Consider the following 21064-nt stretch of genomic DNA (forward strand, 5'->3'; position numbering starts at 1 on the left):
CAGGGGGCGGGGAGAAGGCGGGGCATCATGGCCGCCCCCAGTGTTCCGCGTCCGGGGGCTTGTGGGAGTTGCCTTGACCTGCAGCTCCGCCACCGCGGACCCGCCTTCTTCCTTCAGCAGCAGACGCTCTGTCCCGCCCGGGCAGCTCTGCGAGGCAGCGGCTGGAGAGGGAACCATGGGGACTGTGCATGCCCGGGTAAGAGGTCCAGCGACCCGCGGGCTGCGAGGCCTCTGGGCCAGCAGGGCAGACGGGCGCCGCGGGGAGACGCTCTCGTGGCTGCGCCCAGGGTTCACTGGGAGAGAGGGTGCCGAGGGTGCCGGGCTGGGTGGAGGAGGCCGAAAAGAGGTCGCCTCGGGCCAGCGAGTCTCGCAGACCTTCGAGCAGGAACCTGATAGGAGGGACGAGACTTGCTAAAGATCACTTGGCGAGTCAGTGGCCCAAAGGACTTGCGAACTTTCTGTGATGTCTTAGACCGCAGTGAATGTGCTTTCTTTGCATGATTTTAAGTTTTCTCTCTTTACTGGTCACTTCCAGCCTTTCCCCGCTCAGCCGCTGCTGGAGCCATTGTAGGCTCCTAGAGCAACAAGAATCCTTTGAAGTCTTCTAACTCAAACCTATCTAGGGGTCCTCTTTTCTCCTGTTTACCGTGCAAAAGACGGAACCGCTCCCTGCCTTACTTCCTGTTTTAAAGTGGAGGTAGTAATAGTACCTACCTCGCCTGGCTTAAAAGAGAATTAAAAGACAATGCATGTGAGTACTTGGATGCCTGGCGCCTGACTAACTATACTGGTTGCCAAACTCCTCTCGTTTATCCTAATCTTAAATAAGGGCCAGATAATGAGTTACTTCTCCAAGGTCACATAGTTACTGGTTCCAAATGGCCTAAAACCTCAGCTTTCCTGAGTCTCAGCCCCAACACTACTTGTCTACTGCAACTTTGATTGCTTCACTTGACCTGCATAGACGTTTTGAGTAGTTCCCCGTTAACTTCCAAAAAAGTTTAGCACAGAAGTCGCAGCCTGGCATCTATAATTGGACTTAACTTCCCTTTATATGTCTTTCATTCAGATCAAACACCGTTTCTCTTCTGACATTTCTTTGTGTAACTGTAATAGGTCTGTTGCTCAGTGTGCTCAATAAGTCAATACACTGAGACACTGGGTTGCAGCAGAGAAAGAGTTTCAATTGCAGGGCTGCTGAACGAGGAGATGGGAAAAGAGAGGAAACCTCAAATCCATCACCTTCAGGAGTTTGGACCTCATGTTTTTTCTGAAGTGTGGAGATCCATAATTGGTGGAAGAGTGAAGGGTGAAGTTATGGGACAGGGAGATGAGGAAACTTCTCATGCTGATTCTGTTCCTCTGTTGGGGGGAGGAGTCTTCAAACTGGTTGGCAGTTTCAACTGGTTTTGCTGGAATTCGAGATCTGAAAAACATCTAAAGCAACTCTTAAGCAAAAGCCTTATGATTCTAATTTTAGAAATCCTATCTGTAAAATCAATGGGGATGCAAATAGTATCTGTGATTTTTGGTTACTAGCAAGTAAGGTCAGAGTGCAACCTGAGGTCTTCCTGCCATCTTGGCGCCTGTGGAGGCCTGCTGGGAGCAGGACTTCTGAAAGGAAATATGTCTGGAAGGCTGTGGTCCAAGGCCATTTTTGCTGGCTATAAGCGGAGTCTCCGGAACCAAAGGGAGCACACAGCTCTTCTTAAAATTGAAGGTGTTTATGCCCGAGATGAAACAGAATTCTATTTGGGCTCATGTATACAAAGCAAAGAACAACATAGTGACTCCTGGCGGCAAACCAAACAAAGCCAGAGTAATCTGGGGAAAGGTAACTCGGGCCCACAGAAACAATGGCATGATTCGTGCCAAATTCTGAAGCAATCTTCCTGCTAAGACTGTTGGACACAGAATCTGAGTAATGCTGTACCCTTCAAGGATTTAAACTAATGAAAAGTCAATAAATCAATGTGGATTTGTGCTCTTGAAAAAAAAAAGGCAACTTGATTAATGGTTAATTGTAACTACATTTCTTTTGAGATGGAGTCTCACTGTATTGCCCAGGCTGGAGTGCAATGGTGCAATCTCCACTCACTGCAACCTCCGCCTCCCAGGTTCAAGCGATTCTCCTGCCTCAGCCTCCCATGTAGCTGGGATTACAGGCGCACGCCACCACACCCAGCCAATTTTTGTATTTTTAGTAGAGATGGGGTTTCACCGTGTTGGCCAGGCTGGTCTTGAATTCCTGACCTCAAGTGATCCTCCTGCCTCAGCCTCCCAAAGTGCTGAGGTTACAGGTGTGAACCACTGCGCCCAGCCAATTATAACTACATTTCTGTCCAGATGTCCAGAATTCTTTTTTTTTTTTTTTGGTTGAGACAGAGTCTCACTCTGTGCCCAGGCTGGAGTGCAGTGGTGTGGTCTTGGCTCACTGCAAGCTCTGCCTCCCAGATTCACGCCATTCTCCTGCCTCAGCCTCCTGAATAGCTGGGACCACAGGCGCCTGCCACCATGCCCGGCTAATTTTTTGTATTTTTAGTAGAGACGGGGTTTCACCATGTTAGCTAGGATGGTCTCGATCTCCTGACCTTGTGATCCACCTGCCTCGGCCTTCCAAAGTGCTGAGATTACAGGCGTGAGCCACCGTGCCTGGCCTCTGTCCAGAATTCTTGTCAGCCCTGTGAGGATGGCTTCATTTGGACCGCACTATTGCACTCCATTCCCCCTCCCATCACCTGTCTTCAGCATCGAAATATTCCCATCTTTTACAACTCCGTTCTGAAAGTTCTTTATCGCCCCCGCATTTGGATGGGCTTCCGCCTTTCCGTGCCGTTTCCTTTGGTGCCATTTACATTTTGGCTTGTTTTGGGTCTTTGCATTTTCGTCTTATCCTTTGATCCTAAATTTCTAGATGTAATGGTAGGAACTGCATCTTCTTGGCTTGCATCCCCTGTGGCATCTTGAACAAAGTAATCACTCATTATTTATTCAGCTCATATTTATTGATGGCCTGCTATGTGCCTAGCACTGTGATAGGTACCAGGGATACAGGGAAAAAAGTATCTGCCTTTGTGGAGCTCTTTTTTTTTTTTTTTTTTTTTTTTTTTTGAGGTGGAGTCTTGCTCTGTCACCCAGGCTGGAGTGCAGTGGCACCATCTCGGCTCACTGCAACCTCTGCCTCCCGGGTTCAAGTGATTCTCCTGCCTCAGCCTCCTGAGTAGCTGGGACTACAGGCGTGTGCCATCACACCTGGCTAATTTTTGTATTTTTAGTAGAGATGGGGTTTTGCCATGTTGGCCAGGATGGTCTCAATCTCCTGACCTTGTGATCCACCCACCTCAGCCTCCCAAAGTGCTGGGATTACAGGCATGAGCCATTGCGCCCAGCCTGTGGAGCTCTTTTTACATTAAAATTGCTGCTTCTTTGATGAGTGTATTGAGAAAAAATGTTTTCAGTTCTTTTATTTGACCTTTTCATCCCACTAGCCAGTGTCTTTCAGACTTTTTGATCAAGACTCAAACAGTAAGAAAACATTTGCCATTTACCACCTAGTACTCATGCTTATGTCAAACAAAATTTTGTGCAATAATACTTATCATTAATATGTGTTATGTATTGTTATATTTTCAGTTTTCTTTCTTTCTTTCTTTCTTTTTTTGAGATGGAGTCTTGCTCTGTCTCCCAGGCTGGAGTGCAGTGGCGCGATCTTGGCTCACTGCAACTTCTGCCTCCTGGGTTCAAGCGATTCTTCTACCTCAGCCCCCTGAGTAGCTGCGATTACAGACAGGTGCCACCACACCCAGCTAACTTTTGTATTTTTACTTGAGATGGGGTTTCACCATGTTGGCCAGGCTGGTCCTGAACTCCTGATCTCAGGTGATCTGCCTGCCTTAGCCTCCCGAAGTGTTGGGATTACAGGCGTGAGCCACTGCGCCCAGCCTGTTGTTATATTTTCTGTTGGATTCTAGTCTATCTCACTTTAAAGGTGCTGTTGATAACTCATTCAATTTATTTCATGTCCCATACCCACCTTGCACATGGTGCTCAATACACACTTATTGACTGACTGGTAGACCGATCTGCTTAAAGGTTAAAGGCTACATCCAAATATTTATATTTTTTTATATTACACACACACACACACACACACACACACACACACACTTTTTAATAGAAACAGGATCTCACTATGTTGCCTAGGCTGGTCTCAAACTCCTGGGCTCAAGTGATCCTCTTGCCTTGGCCTCCCAAAGTGCCCGTGCCAGGATTACAGACATGAGCTACTGTGCCTAGCCCAAATATATATTTTAGCACATTTTACCAAACACTCACCCCATGCCTATTCTTCTAGGCGTAGAATTTATGGGATGTACATTCTGTGAGGGTGAGGTTCTTATAAGTCCTTGTCACATAGTGGGATCTTAATATTTGGTGAAATGAATGAATCTCTATTAGTAACACAGTTACTAATATTTTGATTAAAGTATATTTACAGGGTATTAATCCTATAATGACTTTAGGGTTTAGAGATAATAGAAAAATAGATGTAAGATGTATGAATAGGTGTAAGAGGTTGTAACTGTGACACTTCAATGATGTCATCTCTTGAAGTCTGGATTTTAGATTAAAGAATACAGATGGGCCTGGAAGATCTTTGGTGAACCTTGTTTCGTGCTTGGAGATTTTAGAAAGTGCAGTGGAATTTTTTCAGCATAATGGGATATAAACCTTTGCCCAGATAAAGCATTTTTGCTAGGCGTTCAGATTAAGATGAGTATGTGCACATAATCTTACTTTGTTCATATTTTTGGGAAATATAGTAATTCCATTTTGAAAATATTGCACAACAAAAATGAAAGGACAACGATGGGAAATTACCCATTCTTTGCCTAACGTGATGTTCCTCACCCACAAGGACCCAGTCTTGGTCACTGCTGTGAACCCAGCACCCAGCACACAGTGAGCTTTCAGTACTTATTTGTTAAACGAAAGAACGGAAAAATCGTTCATTCCCCATTCCACAAATATTTATTGAGTACTTCCGAGGTGCTAGGGCAGATAAAAATAAGAAACAGGCCAGGCGCAGTGGCTCACGCCTGTAATCCCAGCACTTTGGGAAGCCGAGGCGGGTGGATCATCTGAGGTCAGGAGTTCAAGACCAGCCTGACCAACATGGCAAAACCCTGTCTCTACTAAAAATACAAAAATTAGCCAGGTGTAGTGGCACACACCTGTAATCCCAGCTAGTTGGGAGGCTGAGACAGGAGAATGGCTCGAACCCAGGAGGCGGAGGTTGCAGTGAGCCAAGATTGCGGCATTACACTCCAGCCTGGGCCACAGAGCAAGACTCTGTGTCAAAAGAAAAAAAGAAACAGAAGGGGTACCTGTGAAGGTCACAGACTTCAAATATCAAGAGGTGTCCCTGTGAGAGAGGAACTGATTCTCCCTAAAGAAGCCAGGAATGGCTTGCAGGGGATGACGTTAAGGTGGATCTTGAAGCTTCACAGGGGCAAGTTATTCTGGAAGAGGGGGCAAGGTATGCAAAAGCCTGAATGTGCGGGTGGAGCGGGTGGTGGAGATGGAAACTGGAGTAGCAGATGCAGACCTTACGGCAGAGTTCCTTGTGCCCTGCTAAGGAATCTAGATGGATGCTCTTCCTGTAAGTACTTCTGAGGATCATCAGAGTCTTTTAGGCAAGGTCCTGGAAAGGGAATATGATACTGGCAGGTCAGTTACCTTTCCAGGGAAAAGTGGATAGTAGCGCAGAGGCCCCACTGCTCCATATTTGCAGATGTTAAACACACACTTTAAAAGTGCCTAATTGTAGAGAATTCTTGGAGCAAGGAAATAGTCAGATATTGGTTCACATAGTTTTCTCCAAACTTGCTGATTTGTAAGAATCGCTTGGTGCCACACTAGACCTTCTGTGTGCATCTCTAAGAGGTGACTGGGAATCCTCGTGTGGTTAAGCATGTGTCCCAGAGACTTATGGTCAAGCAAACATAAGGACAAATAAGAATAGAATAAATAGTATATGTTACATATGTAAGTATATATAATACAATGTATACATAAGTATATTTATTTTTATTTTTGAGATGGAGTCTTGCTCTGTCACCTAGGCTAGAGTGCAATGGAGTGATCTTAGCTCACTGCAACCTCTGCCTCCTGGGTTCAAGCGATTCTCCTGCCTAACCCTTCCAAGTAGTTGGGACTACAGGCACACACCACCATACCTGGCTAAGTTTTGTATTTGTTTAGTAGAGATGGAGTTTCACCATGTTGGCCAGGCTGGTCTCAAACTACTGACCTAAAGTGATCTGACTTCCTTGGCATCCCAAAGTTCTGGGATTACAGGTGTGAGTCACTGTGCCTGGCCTATTATTTTAAAATAGAGACGAGACCTCATTATGTTGCCCAGCGTGATCTTGAACTCTTGGGCTCAAGCAATCCTCCCGTCTGGGCCTCTCAAAGTGCTGGGATTACAGGTGTGACCCACCATACTTGACCTTTCTTTATGTTTTATTTTTACTATTATTACTATTTTTAGTAGAGATGAAGTCTCCTATATTGTCCAGGCTGGTCTCAAACTCCTAGGCTCAAGTGATTACGTGTGTGTGTGTGTGTGTGTGTGTGTGTGTGTATGTAATATTATGTTTGTGTAGATGTTTCTCAACTATACCCCAATAAACCCATTGTAAGTTGAAATGTAAGTTGAAAATGCATCTAATACACATATCCTACAGAACATGATAGCTTAGCCTAGCCTACTTTAAACGTGCTCACAACACTTACATTAGCCTACAGTTGGGCAAAATCATCTAACACAAAGCCTATTTTATAATAAAGTGTTGAAGATCTCATGTAGTTTCTTGAGTACTGTAAGTGAAAATCAGAATGGCTGTGTGGGTGCTCGGAGTGCAGTTCCTCCTGAATGCATATCACTTTGGCATCATTGTAAAGTCAAAAAACTGTAAGTTGAAGCATTGTAAGTCAGAGACTGTCTGTCTTAACTATATATAGATATATAGAGAGAGATAGATAGATATAATGTCTTCCTGGAAATATTAGACGAGAAACAGCCTACGGAAAGCTCATTCAGAAGTTGCTTTAATATTTTGAGGTAATATCAATTCAGATTGTAGAAAGAGACTGCTTTCGAGTCTATTTTATGAGCATATGCAGTTCCCTTTAATGTGAATGAGACTTTCTGAGATGAAAAAACGTGTCAGGGTCTACATAAAATGTTTTCTTAGTAATCTGGTTTGTCAAGGTAGCTATCCTAACGTGTACAATTTTAATTCTAAAAATTAGGATGCTTTCTATAACAACAGGAGAGCAAATTATTTTCCTTTTTTTTCCCTGATAAATGTCTTTGTGGCATTTTATTTTTAAATGATTTTTTAACTTCCATCGGGCCTCAGATGTCCAGAATTAGGTTGGTCATAATCCTTCGTTCATGACATGTCATCATGGATTTGTGCATGACCCTTTTGGTTAATTTTTGTTTGTTTGTTTGTTTGTTTGAGATGGGGTCTTGCCGTGTTGCCCAGGCTAGTCTCAAGCTCCTAGCCTCAAGTGATCCTTTCTCCTTGGCCTCCCAGAGTGCTGGGATTACAGGCATGAGCCACCACACTACCCCTGCCCTTCCCTGTTAATTAGTTTTTATCTTTTATTTAGTGACCACCAGTGAGTTAACCACCAAGCCAAGAACTTGCTCATTGGCAATAGCTGACAGCACCTTTGTACTCCCTGGTCCCTATTCCTGCCCCTACCTCTACTTGAAGGGAACAACTACTGAATTTTCTGGAGCACCATCTAAAGACAAAACTCAAAGGTAAGTGTGTGTATATATGTGACAAAGTCATTTATCTGTGGTGGCTCCCTCCCTTTCAGAGTTTGGAGCCTCTTCCATCAAGTGGACCTGATTTTGGAGGATTAGGAGAAGAAGCTGAATTTGTTGAAGTTGAACCTGAAGCTAAACAGGAAATTCTTGAAAACAAAGATGTGAGTTTTCTGTTGACGGTCTTGATATAATTGTTAGTAGAAACATTCACTTCCATACACCACTAGGGAGATGTAAAGGAATTAACTCGTTTCCGTGCCTTTATCAAAGAAGAGTTTGTAACCACCTACAACTAGAAAGACTGATGACTCTTAGAAAAACGGTTTCTATTTTTAAAGAAGTAGCTTTTCCTTGGTGATTTTTATGTGGGAGGTTTAGACAAACACACTTTTGTATTTATGACAAAAACCAAAAATATATCAAGGACAAACTCAAACTATTCTTAAATTTATATTTCCATTCCCTACTCCCAGAAAAAAGACTGTGGGTCTCAAATGAAATTTTTCCTAAATTTATTACCTTTGAAATTTAAATACACTTTTCCATTCTTGAAGAGTTTACTCTCTAGTGAGACTGAGAGGTGAGGGCCAATGTGAGTCAGCATTTATTGTGCATTCCTGAAATCCCTGCAGTGTCTTTAGAAGATGCATACAGTTTTGTTTTTTTTTTTAATTTTTAAATTTTTTTTGAGATGAAGTCTCATTCTGTCACCCAGGCTGGAGTGCAGTGGCGCAATCTTGGCTCATTGCAACCTCTGTCTCTTGGGTTCAAGTGTTTCTCCTGCCTCAGCCCTCGAAGTAGCTGGGACTATAGGTGTGCACCACCACACCCGGCTAATTTTTCTGCGCATAGTTATTAAGTCAGGGGTCATGGCCAGCATTCATTCACAGGCCAGTGCTCAGGGTGTGTGTTGGGAAGGACAGAGGGGTTGTCTGTGGACTCACCTGGTCCTGGGCGATCTGGCTGGAGAGAATTTGTAGCTCTTGTTTACAGAAAGTACAGACCCAGCAAAGGCGAAGTCACAGTGACCAGTTTTTTGAAAAGATGTGAAAGATAGTAAAGTCCAGAAGTAAGAAGTGTGGGTTATTAAACTTGAAGAAAACCTTGACATTAATTAAACCTTGACATTGTCTTTAGTCTTGACACCTAATCTCTTTGCCTTGTGTCATACCTAATACTGTCCCTGTGTGACTTTTAGGTGGTTGTTCAACATGTTCATTTTGATGGACTTGGAAGGACTAAAGATGATATCATCATTTGTGAAATTGGAGATGTTTTCAAGGCCAAAAACCTAATTGAGGTAGGTATGGTCTCTATGTGGTGTGCTTTCCCAGTCTCTTCTGAAGAACTTGTAAACATCCCCATGTGAAACCACAGAGCACCCTGCCCCTGGCCTCTGTGCTGGAGATCTGCCTCGTACCCCACAGGGAGCCTTGGCACCCCCAAGCTGGACACCCTGAGTTCCTGTGGTGCCTCCTACAAACTCCATGTATTCGCATTTGCCTTTTCCTCCTGTCTCTTATCCTGGACAAAGAAGTGTCTGTCCTCTCGTGTTCCTCATAACTCTCCCAGCGCCGTAATGGGAGCCGATGGGGTTAGTGCACAGCCGTTCCCAGGCACCGTGCTAAGTTCCTGAGAGTGTACTCTCCCTTGCCAACCCCGTGGGGTGGGTGCTTATCTGGGACACACTGCCTGTCTCCTCAGGGCCCTGGCTCTGTCTGTGGAGCAGTCTCCTTCCTGCACTGCACCCCGTTTCTCATCTCCACTGTGGGTTTCCTCTGCCTTTCTGCCCGTGGGACCATATTGAACATGCCCAGACAGAGGTCACCAGCAACTTCTTCATGGCCGGGTCCAGCTGGCTCCTTTATCTTCATTTCACTTGACCTTTCAGCAGCAGCAGTGTTTGGCACTGTGGACCATTCCCACTTTAAAAAAAAGAATCTTTTTTCTATTTTTTTTAGATAGGGTCTTGCTCTGTTGCCCAGGCTGGAGTGCAGTGACACGATCTCAGCTCACTGCAACCTGTGCCTCCCAAGTTCAAAGGATTCTCGCACCTCAGCCTCCCAAGTAGCTGGGATTACAGGTGTGCACCACCACACCTGGCTAATTTTGTTGTATTTTTAGTAGAGATGGGGCTTTGCCATGTTGGCCAGGCTGGTCTTCAACTCCTGGCCTCAAGTGATCCACCTGCCTCGTCCTGTCAAAATGCTGAGATTACAGCCTTGAGCCACTGTGCCTGGCCAAATTTGTGTTTTTAAAAAATTAAAGTAACATGTAAGCACAGTAAGAAGGAAGCATAGAAAATCAAATGGTACAGAAGGGTATTGAAATGAAAAGGACAATTTTCCCTACCCCGGCCAATCCCAGTCGGCTCTCCAGAGATAACGTGGCTAACAGTTTCCTACATATGTTGTACAAGTGTATAAACATGTATGTTCCTTAAACAGTAATGCCATTCTCTACATTTTTTTCTTTTCTGACATAAATTATGGAGATCTTTTCACATCAGTACATACCAGTCTGTTGGCTGTGTGGTACCTCATTGTACACACTTTCTAACTTTTTTAAATTTTTTTTTCTGAGACAAGATCTTTCTCTGGTGCAAGTCCTGCTCAGGCTGGAGTCTAGTGGCGTGAACACAGCTCACTGCAGCCTCAACCTCTTGGGTTCAAGCAATCCTCCCACCTCTGCCTCCTGAGTAGCCAGAACTGCAGGCACACATCACCATGCCTAGCTAATTTTTAAAGTTTTTCTGTAGAAACGGGGTTTTGCCATGTTGTCCAGGCTGATCTCGAACTCCTGGCACAAGTGGTTCTCCCAACTTGGCCTTCCAAAGTGCTGGGATTACAGCATGAGCCACCTCACCTGGCCCTCTGCATTTTATTATAAACAGTTCTCCATCGATGGGCATTTAATTTTCACTCTTACAAACAATGCTGTACTAAACATCTTAGTGTGTCTTTGTGTACATTGACTGTGTTTTAAGATAAATTCCTGGAAGTGGGATTCTTGGATCAAAGTGTGTGCACTCTGCAGTGTTCACTGATGCAGCCGTATTGCTCTACAAAGAGATAGCACGAGTCCACTGTCTTTTTTTTTTTTTTTTTGAGATGGAGTTTTGCTCTTGTTGCCTAGGCTGGAGTGCAGTGGCGCTATCTTGGCTCACTGCAATCTCCGCCTCCTGGGTTCAAGTGGTTCTCCTGCTTCAGCCTCCCAAGTAGCTGGGATTACAGGCGTGCACCACCATGCCCGGCTAATTTTTTGTATTGTTAGTAGAGACGGGGTTTCACCATGGCCAGGCTCGTCTTGAACTCCTGACCTCAGGTAATCCGCCTGCCTCGGCCTCCCAGAGAGTTGGGATTACAGGCGTGAGTCACCGCGCCTAGCCCACAAGTCCACTCTCTTACAGCAGTCCATGAGACGGTCTCTTTCCCAAAATTGGGTTTTATGACAATTTTTAAATTCTTGCCGTCTTGTTAGAAGAAAAATGCCATCTCATTGTTTTAAATTGCATTTATTTAATTATGATTGAGATCCAGCATTTTTTTTTTCTGTTTATTGGTCATTCATCTCTCTCTTGTGAATTAACCTGATGTCTTCCGTCTTCCACTAGGTCGCTCAGCTTTTGTTGATTTGTAATAGCTCTTTGCATATTGAAGAAATGATTGCTTTGTAGCCTCTGCTGAATGCACCTGTCCTGCTTTGTTATTTGCCTTTTGAATGTGTCTGTCCCTCTTCTTGCGCTTGCCTCTTCCCTGGGCTTTGGTGGCCATTTTCCTGCGTTGCTTTTTCCATCTCATCACAGTCATTCTCAGGCTCCATTGTCGGCTCCTTTTCCCTGTGAGCATCCTTAAGTGTTGCTTTTCCACAAGGATCAGTCTCCTAGGTGATCTCATCCACATCCCAGGTTTCAGTTACAGCCTGAATGCGGAGGGCTCCCCATGCTCTATTTCTAGCCAGCTCCTCTGTGTCGAGCTGTAGCCTTGACTATGCAACTGCCGACTCAACGTTTCCTCATGGCATTGCCACAGCTGTCTCCAGCTCCATGGGGCTGAGATCTGAAGTTGTCTCTTTTCCATCTGTCTGCCCTGCCTCTCTTCCCATCTCTATTCCTGACTTCTCTAATGGTGTTCAGCGCTAGCCAAGTGCTAAGCCCCGAGCTGCAGTTTTAGAGCCTCTTTTTTCTTCTCATGCACTCTACATAGGCAGTGGCAGTGTCCTCTGGCCCCTGCCTGAGAAATATCTCCAGGGTCTGTCCTCCCCTCCAATACCATGGCCCGCACTGGGCCTGCCTTCACCCTAGCCCCTGAGGCTGCTGCCAGAGTACCCCCTGCATCCTTCACCTGCAGGCTTCTCCCATCTGGGCAGAATTCCGCATTCATCTGTGTGATCTGTTCTTTCTCACAAGGAAATGGGATCCTTTCTCTCTCCTGCTGACAGTTCTACAGTGACTCCCTTTCACCTGCAGGGTGGAATCTCAACTTTCCTTATCACTTGAGGGCCTTTCCTTCTCTGTGTCCTCAGCACTCTCCCGCCTTACTTTCCTTCTACCTGTCCTTCCAATAAGAATGGACTCCGTGCATTAGAAGGAACTGCTGTTGACACTGAAGAAAGGACACAAAGTTGAACATTTCTAACAGTGGTTAGAGATGGTTAGAAAGGCCAGGCATGGTGGCTCATGCCTGTAATCCCAGCACTTTGGGAGGCCGAGGCGGTTGGATCACCTGAGGTCAGGAGTTCGAGACCAGCCTGGCCAACATGGTGAAATCCTATGTCTACTAAACATACAAAAAAAAAATTAGCTTGGTGTGCTGATCTGTGCCTGCAATCCCAGCTACTCAGAAGGCTGAGGCAGGAGAATGGCTTGAACCTGGGAGGCAGAGGTTGCAGTGAGCCGAGATTGCACCTTTGCACTCCAGCCTGGGCAACAGAGTGAAACTCCGTCTCAAAAAAAAAAAAGAAAAGAAAAAAAGAAAAAAAAAGAAAGTAAAGAAATGAATAGAAAATTGAAACACCACAAGAAGGCGTGCGTTTCTTCCTCAAAGGGAGATCTGAAAAAAAAAAAAAAAAATGAAAAGGCGTGCAGAAACACGTGTCTTTTTTTGCCAGACATAACCACTATTCACAATTGTGATCTCTTCCAGCATAATGTTCTAGGCTGTGTGTTAGGTTTGTGTATCTGTGTTACCCTTGTTGTTTATACGAAGGGGATTATATGATGCATGCTCTTGATGCCAAGGCTTGGTTTTGCACTTGTGAATGGGCATTTTTGTTGCCCTTGTGGTGCTTTTCCCTTCTGTTGTGTTGCTGGTCTTGGTAGTGCTCTCTGCTCAGTGATGTGACTTAGCACTGAATGATAAACTACCAGCCTTGCCGTGTGGCTGCCATTTTCTGTTTCTGTGTCTTAGAAGAATATATTCCATGTTTTTTTTTTTCCCATTTTATAGGTAATGCGGAAATCTCATGAAGCCCGTGAAAAATTGCTCCGTCTTGGAATTTTTAGACAAGTGGATGTTTTGATTGACACATGTCAAGGTACATATTGTGGTGTAGTATCTTTATAATTCCCTTTCTGTCCATCACAGAAAAGCTGTTTTTGTGGCCAGATGCAGATCTGGGCAGCAGAGCACCCCTCCCTGCTGTGTAGAACCTGAAAGTTGATCAAACGGGTAGTCCTTGAGTTAGCAGTCTCAGGGAAGGGACTGGATTTTTTGTTTGTTTTTGGAGAGGGGTCTTGCTGTATTGCCCAGGCTGGTCTGGAACTCCTGTGCTCAAGCAATCTTCCTGCCTCAGCCTCCTGAGTAGCTGGGATTACAGGTGTCGGCCTGGATTTTTGTATGAGGCCGGGGAGAAATGGTGAACTTTGAAGATACTGTTGTGTAAAGCCCTGGACTGCACAGGGGCCTGAGAGTGACTCTGAAGGAGGGGGCCAGGCTTCGTTTACATAGCCCAGCCCAGCACTGTGCAGACCCCATCTCAGTGTATGCTTTAAAAAGAGGAGGGAATCCAATTTCCATTTTAGTTTTTGCCCGTTTTCTTGTTGTTGTGTGATATTGGGCACGTCTCTCAACATTTATTCTTTGGCTAGTGAGCACCTGCTTCGAGGCCAGCCCTGTGCAGGCCCCAGAGGGAGACACAGCAGCACACAGGGCGTGGTCTCCTCCTGAACGGGCTTCGGTCAATGGGGCTGAGTTGGAGGCATACCAGTAAGTGATGGCAGCACAGTCGCTATGCTGTGCTGTAAGAGGCTGAAGGAGGAAACAGTTCACCTGGCCAGGGCATGAGAAGGGGATCAGAGAGGGTGTCCCCGAAGGGGCGATGTCTGAGCTGAGACCTAGAAGATGCATCTGAGCGAGTATGGGGAGAAGGGCTGGTAGTGAGGTGGGGTGAAGAATATTCTGGGGACAGAGATAACACTTATCAGGCCCACGCCAGGGGAGAGTGGCTCGCTGGGTGGACCACAAGTGTAGGAAGAGCTGGAGTGCAGGTTGGGGGAATGGAGTGCTGGAAGACAAGGAAGAAAAGCCGTCAGGAGCCCAGACCATGGTGGGCCTAACACGGCGCGGTAGAGTTCCCACTTTAGTCTGAATTTAGTAGACACCATTGAAAAATAAATATTTTGAATGAATCTGTGAATGAGTAACTCTTCAGAATTGAATGGGGGGTAATTTTGAGAAGGCCTAGATAAGACAGTATAGGAAAATGCTTGCAAAAAATAAGGTGCTAGATAAACTAAGGACATTTTCATTATTTGGAATATAGTTTCAGCCAACACTAACAGAGACCTAAAAGAACAGTGTCTTAGACAAGAGAGAAGTCTCCATCTCTCCACACAGCTGGGAGACTGCCAAGGGCTGGTGTGGTGCTGCGTTCCCTGAGGTCACCTTGGGCTGGCGTGGTTTCCCGTGGTTCCCTGGGGTCACCTTGGGCTAGTGTGGTGCCTTGTTCTCTGACGTCACCTTGGGCTAGTGTGGTTTCCTGAGGTGACCTTGGGCTGGTGTGGTGCTTCGTTCCCTGAGGTCACCCTGGGCTGGTGTATTTTCCCTCCGTGGTATCTTGTTGCTTTGTCATCCCTAGGGTCCCTGAGTCCCTCTGATGGCTGAACACCGTGTCCTCATTCCAGTATTGGAGGAGCACAGGAGGTTGAGAGGGCTTACCCCTCCCTTTAAGCACCTGTCCTAGGTGTTGTACACAGCACTGCTCTCATCCCATTGGCCAAGACTTAATCACTTGGCCACACCTTGGTGCAAGGGAGGCTGGGAAGTAAAGCCTAGGTGGCTAGGTACTCTGCTAAAAATCAAGAATTCAATTACAATTAAAACAGGGGTTCTCAGGCTGAGCGTGGTGGCTCATGCTTCTAATCCCAGCACTTCGGGAGGCCGAGGCAAGTGGATCACGAGGTCAGGAGTTCAAGACCAGCCTGGCCAAGATACTGAAACCCTGTCTCTACTAAAAATACAGAAATTAGCCAGGCGTGGTGGCGTGTGCCTGTAGTCCCAGCTACTTGGGAGGCTGAGGCAGGAGAATCACTTGAACCCGGAAGGCGGAGGTTGCAGTGAGCTGAGATTGCGCCACTGCACTCTATCCTGGGTGACAGAGCAAGACTCTGTCTCAAAACAAAAACAAACAAACAAACAAAAACCAGGGGTTCTCTGAGTGTGGGCCTGGACCAGCAGGGCTGCTGTCACCCAGGAACCTGTTGGAAATGTGATGCCACTGAAGCAGGAACTCTGGGGGTGGGGGTGGGGGTGGGGTGGGGCCAGCGGCCTGTGGCAGATGAGCCGGCCATGTGGTTCCAATGTGTGCTCAAGCTGGGGAACTACTGGACTAGTGAAAGGGAAGAGATAGTGGGAGACAACCTCTCCGCACCTGAGTCCTAGAATACTAACAGTAGTACCCGTGCGGCCCTGCAGGAGGTGGTTATGTGCATGGTGCCGTTGGATCCTCACAGAACCCTGGTGAAGTGTCATTATGATTAAAAAATATATATAGGTCGAGTATCCCTTATCCGAAATATTTGGAACCAGAAGTGTTTTGCATTTTGGATTTTTTTGGATTTTGGAATATTTGCATTGTACCTGTGAACATTCCTAACCCCAAATTCCGAAATCCAAAATGCCCCAGTGAGCATTTCCTTTAAGTGTCGTGTCAGTGCTCAAAAAGTTTTGGGTTTAGAATACTCAACCTGTATTTTCCAGCTAGTGAAACTGAGGCTCAGAGAGGCTTAAGTCACTTGCCCAGGGCAAACAAGTGAGTGAGATACTTCCAGTACCCGAGGCCCGACCCACTATCTGGGATGCTTTTCTAGGGGCGAGTTTTGTTGGAGGCATTTGCTTTTCGCTCTCTCCTGTCCCTGTTGTAAGCGTGCCCTTGTAGGTGGTCAGCGGGTCCACCTCTGCAGAGGCTCTCCACCCAGGCTGCACGTTAGGATGACCTGGAGCTTAGATGACTTAGGGCACTGAAGCTGCTCCGTGTGGACTGTGATGGTGGATCTGTGTCACTGTAGCTGGCAGCAGCATGTGTGACCCCTCATGTAAACTCTAGACTTGAGTAAATAATTGGTGTATTGGTTTATCAGTTGTGACAAATGTACCACACATGCGAGGTGTTGGTAAGTGTGTGTTGGGGTAAGGAGAGGTTCATGGAAACTCTTTGTACTTTTGTAGTTTGTACAAAAACTTTGTACTTTCTGCTTTATCTTTTTTTTTTCCCACAACCCACTGTTGCTGGCTTCAATTCTTTATCTTTCTGTGCGCCTAAAGCTGCTCTAAGAAATAAAGTCCACTAAATAAAAAATAAAATAAAATAAAGAAAAAGAAAGAAAAGATGGTGCCAGGCAGGGTGGCTCACGCCTGTAATCCCAGCACTTTGGGAGGCCAGGGTGGGTGGATCACGAGGTCAGGAGTTCGAGACCAGCCTGGCCAACATGGTGAAATCCCGTCTCTACTAAAAATACAAAAAATATTGGCCGAGTATGGCGGCAGGTGCCTGTCATCCCAGCTTCTCAGGAGGCTGAGGCAGGAGAATTGCTTGAACCCGGGAGGTGGAGGTTGCGGTGAGCTGAGATCACCCCACTGCACTCCAGCCTGGGTGACAGAATGAGGCTCCATCTCAGAAAAAAAGAAAAGATGGTACTGAGGCTCCACCCTAGACCCGTTGGACCTGAGTTCCTAGAGCAGTGCCTGGGCATCAGCATATTTTGACAGTTGCCCAGATGCGTCTAGATGTCCAGCCAGGGCTGAGCACCCCTGCTGTGTGCAAGGCAGGAGTCGCCTTTCCTTCCTGTGAGAGGCCACTCACTCCTATGGAGCCCAGCCTGCTCCGCACAAGGCACCCCAGGGCCATGGTGGGTCACGAGGTGGCTGCTTCCAGCTCAGACCCAAATCGTACCTGGTGTGGGGAAGGACAGACATGCCTCTTACACATAGTAACACAGTAAACAATCTCACATTTATCTTCGAGGGTTACTGACATCCCTATTGTCATGTGAGTTCCACATTTTCATGTCGGTTGAATTGAGACCCCAAATATTTTCAAGGACCTCTCTAATAGGAGAACAGATTCCTTTAGCAAATATTGTTTGCTTAAGTGTGCTTAAGTGAATAATGCTGCTTATAGTTATCTCCTTGTAGCAAAGGTAGATTGTTTTTGTTTTTTGGTTTTTGGTTTTTTTTTTAGAGACAGGGTCTTGCTCTGTCGTCTGGGCTGGAATGCAGTGGCACAGTCATAGCTCACTGCAGCCTCCAACTGCTGGGCTCAAGTGATCTTCTCACCTCAGCCTCCCAAATAGTTGAGACTACAGGTGCTCGCCACCACATCTGGCTAATTTTTAAAATTTTAGTAGAGACAGGGTCTTGCTATGTTGCTGGGGCTAGTCTTGAACTCTTGGCCTGAAAGTGATCCTCCCACCTTGTCCTCCCAAAGCACTGTGATTACAGGCCTGAGTCACCGTGCTCAGCCCTGTTTATTGATATATTCTACCAGAGAAACTAGAAACATTATTTTTTGGTGTAGAGGTGTGCAATATTTTGATTTTGTGTGGGAGCGTTCTTAAACATTCTCATGATTATATTATTTTCCAAAGGAGATTGTAAAATAGAATGAACCTTCAGATTGCTTTTTGTCCTTTTTAGCAATGGGAACCCAAAGTAAAATAACATCCTGGCTGTCTTATTGTTTAATATTTTTTTATTTAGGTGATGATGCACTTCCAAATGGGTTAGACGTTACCTTTGAAGTAACTGAATTGAGGAGATTAACGGGCAGTTATAACACCATGGTTGGAAACAATGAAGGCAGTATGGTATGCTGCAGGCTTTTTACTTTCTTATATTGGAACTTTGAGTTGGGAACTTTTACACTATGACTGCATTCTAAGAGCTGATGATGGTTTCAAAATTCGGTCATTTCATTTACCTTAATTTGTTGTTATTTGTGGTTTCTCTTTAATCACCGTAGAACTGGTGATAACATGTTTTGGGTTGTTTGATAACAATGTTAACGTCAGTAATTAGGAATGATTTGGAGAATGTTCATATTAATAGTCTCTTGTTCAAATTCCTTTCAACTCTAAATCTGTAACATTCTTGAGCCTCATGGGTGGCAGGGTTGGCTTGTCCCTTGCGTTAATCAGGTGTGAATGCAGGATGTGAGCACTCAGCAGCGGCATGTTTTAAAGAATGAAAGTGATTACAAATGAAAGACTAGATCTGTAGTTAGCATTTTCCTTCTGTTTTTATGAAAGTCCCTTAGCTAGCATAGTCTTTATTCAAAGTTCTCATTCCTTCAATTTAGACCACTGCTATTTTTTTTTTTTTCCTCCTAGGTACTTGGCCTCAAGCTCCCTAATCTTCTTGGTCGTGCAGAAAAGGTGACCTTTCAGTTTTCCTATGGAACAAAAGAAACGTCGTATGGCCTGTCCTTCTTCAAACCACGGCCCGGAAACTTCGAAAGAAAGTAGGAAGCCCAACAGATCATTGAGTACACTGGCCTGATAGAAAAGTTAAAATAGGTGGCTTATTTGTGAAAAGAACCATGACAGAATCAGCTGCCACTTCGGCAGTAACCACATACTATAGATTTCCTCTTGAAGATGAGCCCCACGGGCGTAGTGTTAAATCTGTTGATTTAAATGTGTGCAAGTTCTAATCACTGTTTCAGCTTTTAAAGCTCTATCCCATTGTCTCCTAGTTTCTCTGTAAACTTATATAAAGTTACTGGACAGTTCCCTTGGAGCTCACTGCGGGAGACAGACAGAGGAATGTCAGCTGAGTACAGTGTGAGTAGCATTTCAGTCCTTCCCTCTGGGCTTGGGGGAAAACAGGGTGCCTTTTTCACTGATTCCCAAAGGCAGCAAGAAGGCAGCGTGGAGAGCACAGGCCCTTTGCCCTCTGCACCAGGTACCTCCTGGCCGGGTGCCTCTTCTCTAGCCGAGTACAGGCTACCAGGGACCCGAGAGTGGCTGATGCCCATGTTAGCAGCTCCTTAACCTGGTCCTGACTACCTGAGGCACCATCGGTTGTCCCTCCCCATATGTGTGGAGACCAACAGTTTCTCATAGTCGGCAGAGTTGGTCAGATCACTGGAAGTTTTCTTTTTTTTTTTTTTTTTTTTTTTTGAGACAGAGGTTTGCTTTTGTCGCCCAGGCTGGAGTACAATGGCACGATCTCGGCTCACTGCAACCTCCACCTCCCGGGTTGAAGTGATTCTCCGTCACCCTGCCCAGCTAATTTTTGTATTTTTAGTAGAGATGGGGGTTTCCTTATGTTGGCCAGGCTGGTTTCGAACTCCCGACCTCAAGTGATCTGCCCGTCTCAGCCTCCCAAAGTGCTGGGATTACAGGCGTGAGCCACTGCGCCTGGTCTGGAAGGTTTCATTTTTGGTTTACACCTAAGTTTACACCTAGAAAGGTGTGATTAAATGCCACCATTGGAATTCATATCATTTGGCCATTTTGGGGCTTTATGATAACCTGCTCTTTTTTTTTCTCCTTCCTTTCGCCACTGCTCCTGACTCCTCTTGTTCTGGGCTTTGGTTCATGCGGAGAGCCCTGAGATAGAATACTATGTAAGAGTCGTTCCCCACATGTGGTCTGCAGACCAGCAGCATTGACCTCAGCTGTGGGCTTCTTAGAAATGCACATTCGCGGGCTCCACCTTGAGCTGCCAAGTCCGACTCACAGAGAGTGGGGCCCAGGAGGCTTTAAGTGTGCTCTCCCTCCAAGAACCCAGCAGAAGCCCTGAAGGCGACCACCTGGGCTTGACTCCCCCGTCTCCCTTAGGGCTGTGCGACCTCAGGCAAATGACTCATCTGTGAAATGAAGGACAGGAGCGCACGGCCTCCCAGGGCCGTTGTGAGGGTTGGGTGAGAGGCGTGGTAAAGCTCCTGATGCGGTGTGTGGCGCAGTGCAGGTGCTTGAGGTGCGTCAGTGCCCCGGGCGTCTGGTCCTTGCAGACCAAGGCCAGGAGAACTCAGAGCACACAGAGCTGGGCCGGGTAGACTCCAGGTTCAAGATGGAGACGGGAGAATCCGGGCACATTTGCACTTTCCTTTCCTTTTCTCCAGATTTTCTTGTCTGGAAGGGAGCAGCCCTCAGACACCTTTCTGCTTTGATACCGTCCTCGGATGCCCTCTGGTGGGGCCGTGGAGGGGACACCGGGGCACACGCTGCTCTCTCCAGCCTGCTATCCTCCAGCAGGTCTCCAGATGCCTGTGTGCACCCACAGTGGTTGGGCTCCCGGGAGCTTAGCCACCCTTCTCCCCGGTGTCGTGCTTCATCTCTTTCTAAGCCTTTTTAAAGAGCAGATTTTTAGGAGAGTAGAAATACCTTATTTTTTCACAAGGAATAGCAGAGATGAAAGACACCAAAGTGTAGACTCGGACCTCGGATGGGTGCAGGTAGAGGGGAGGAGGAAAGGGGAGGGCAGGGACCTTGTTGCCGGCAGCCCTGAAGCTGAGCTCCTAGAGGAGCGGACCAGATCATACTCAATGGTATCCTTGGGGCCCATGTCAGGCCTTCTAAGGAATGAAGAAATGATTTAGGAAGCTCTACACCTCCCGTAGGCATTTGGGAAAGTGCCTGAATCCAGGTGGCCCTAAGTGTAGAGATGGCGGCTGTGCAGGCTGCCCCTCCTGTACCATCTCCCCAGTGCCTGGCATGGTGCCCTGTGGGTGCTGAGGTGGGTGCCTCTCACCGTGAAGGCGGGATGGAGTGTT

The 21064-nt window shown here is 46.3% G+C and overlaps 1 protein-coding gene and 1 pseudogene across 2 annotated transcripts in view; both read left to right on the forward strand.

Moving 5' to 3' along the window:
- SAMM50 (SAMM50 sorting and assembly machinery component) overlaps nt 1-21064 on the forward strand; it is a 42599-nt gene continuing 21535 nt past the window's right edge. Inside the window, exons 1-7 of one of the 2 annotated variants that reach the window (XM_054470039.2) lie at nt 1-196; nt 7900-8010; nt 9048-9149; nt 13297-13384; nt 18046-18152; nt 18675-18805; nt 19040-19127. In XM_054470039.2, the coding sequence (XP_054326014.1) occupies nt 176-196; nt 7900-8010; nt 9048-9149; nt 13297-13384; nt 18046-18152; nt 18675-18805; nt 19040-19127 (648 nt within the window). In that variant the 5' untranslated portion in view covers nt 1-175. The remainder of the gene's footprint in view (nt 197-7899; nt 8011-9047; nt 9150-13296; nt 13385-18045; nt 18153-18674; nt 18806-19039; nt 19128-21064) is intronic. The other variant, XM_054470038.2, reaches the window with a different exon arrangement.
- LOC129023382 (large ribosomal subunit protein eL33-like) lies at nt 1427-1948 on the forward strand (annotated as a pseudogene).

This window comes from Pongo pygmaeus, chromosome 23 (assembly GCF_028885625.2).
Source record: "Pongo pygmaeus isolate AG05252 chromosome 23, NHGRI_mPonPyg2-v2.0_pri, whole genome shotgun sequence".
Classification (NCBI taxonomy): Eukaryota; Metazoa; Chordata; class Mammalia; order Primates; family Hominidae; genus Pongo; species Pongo pygmaeus.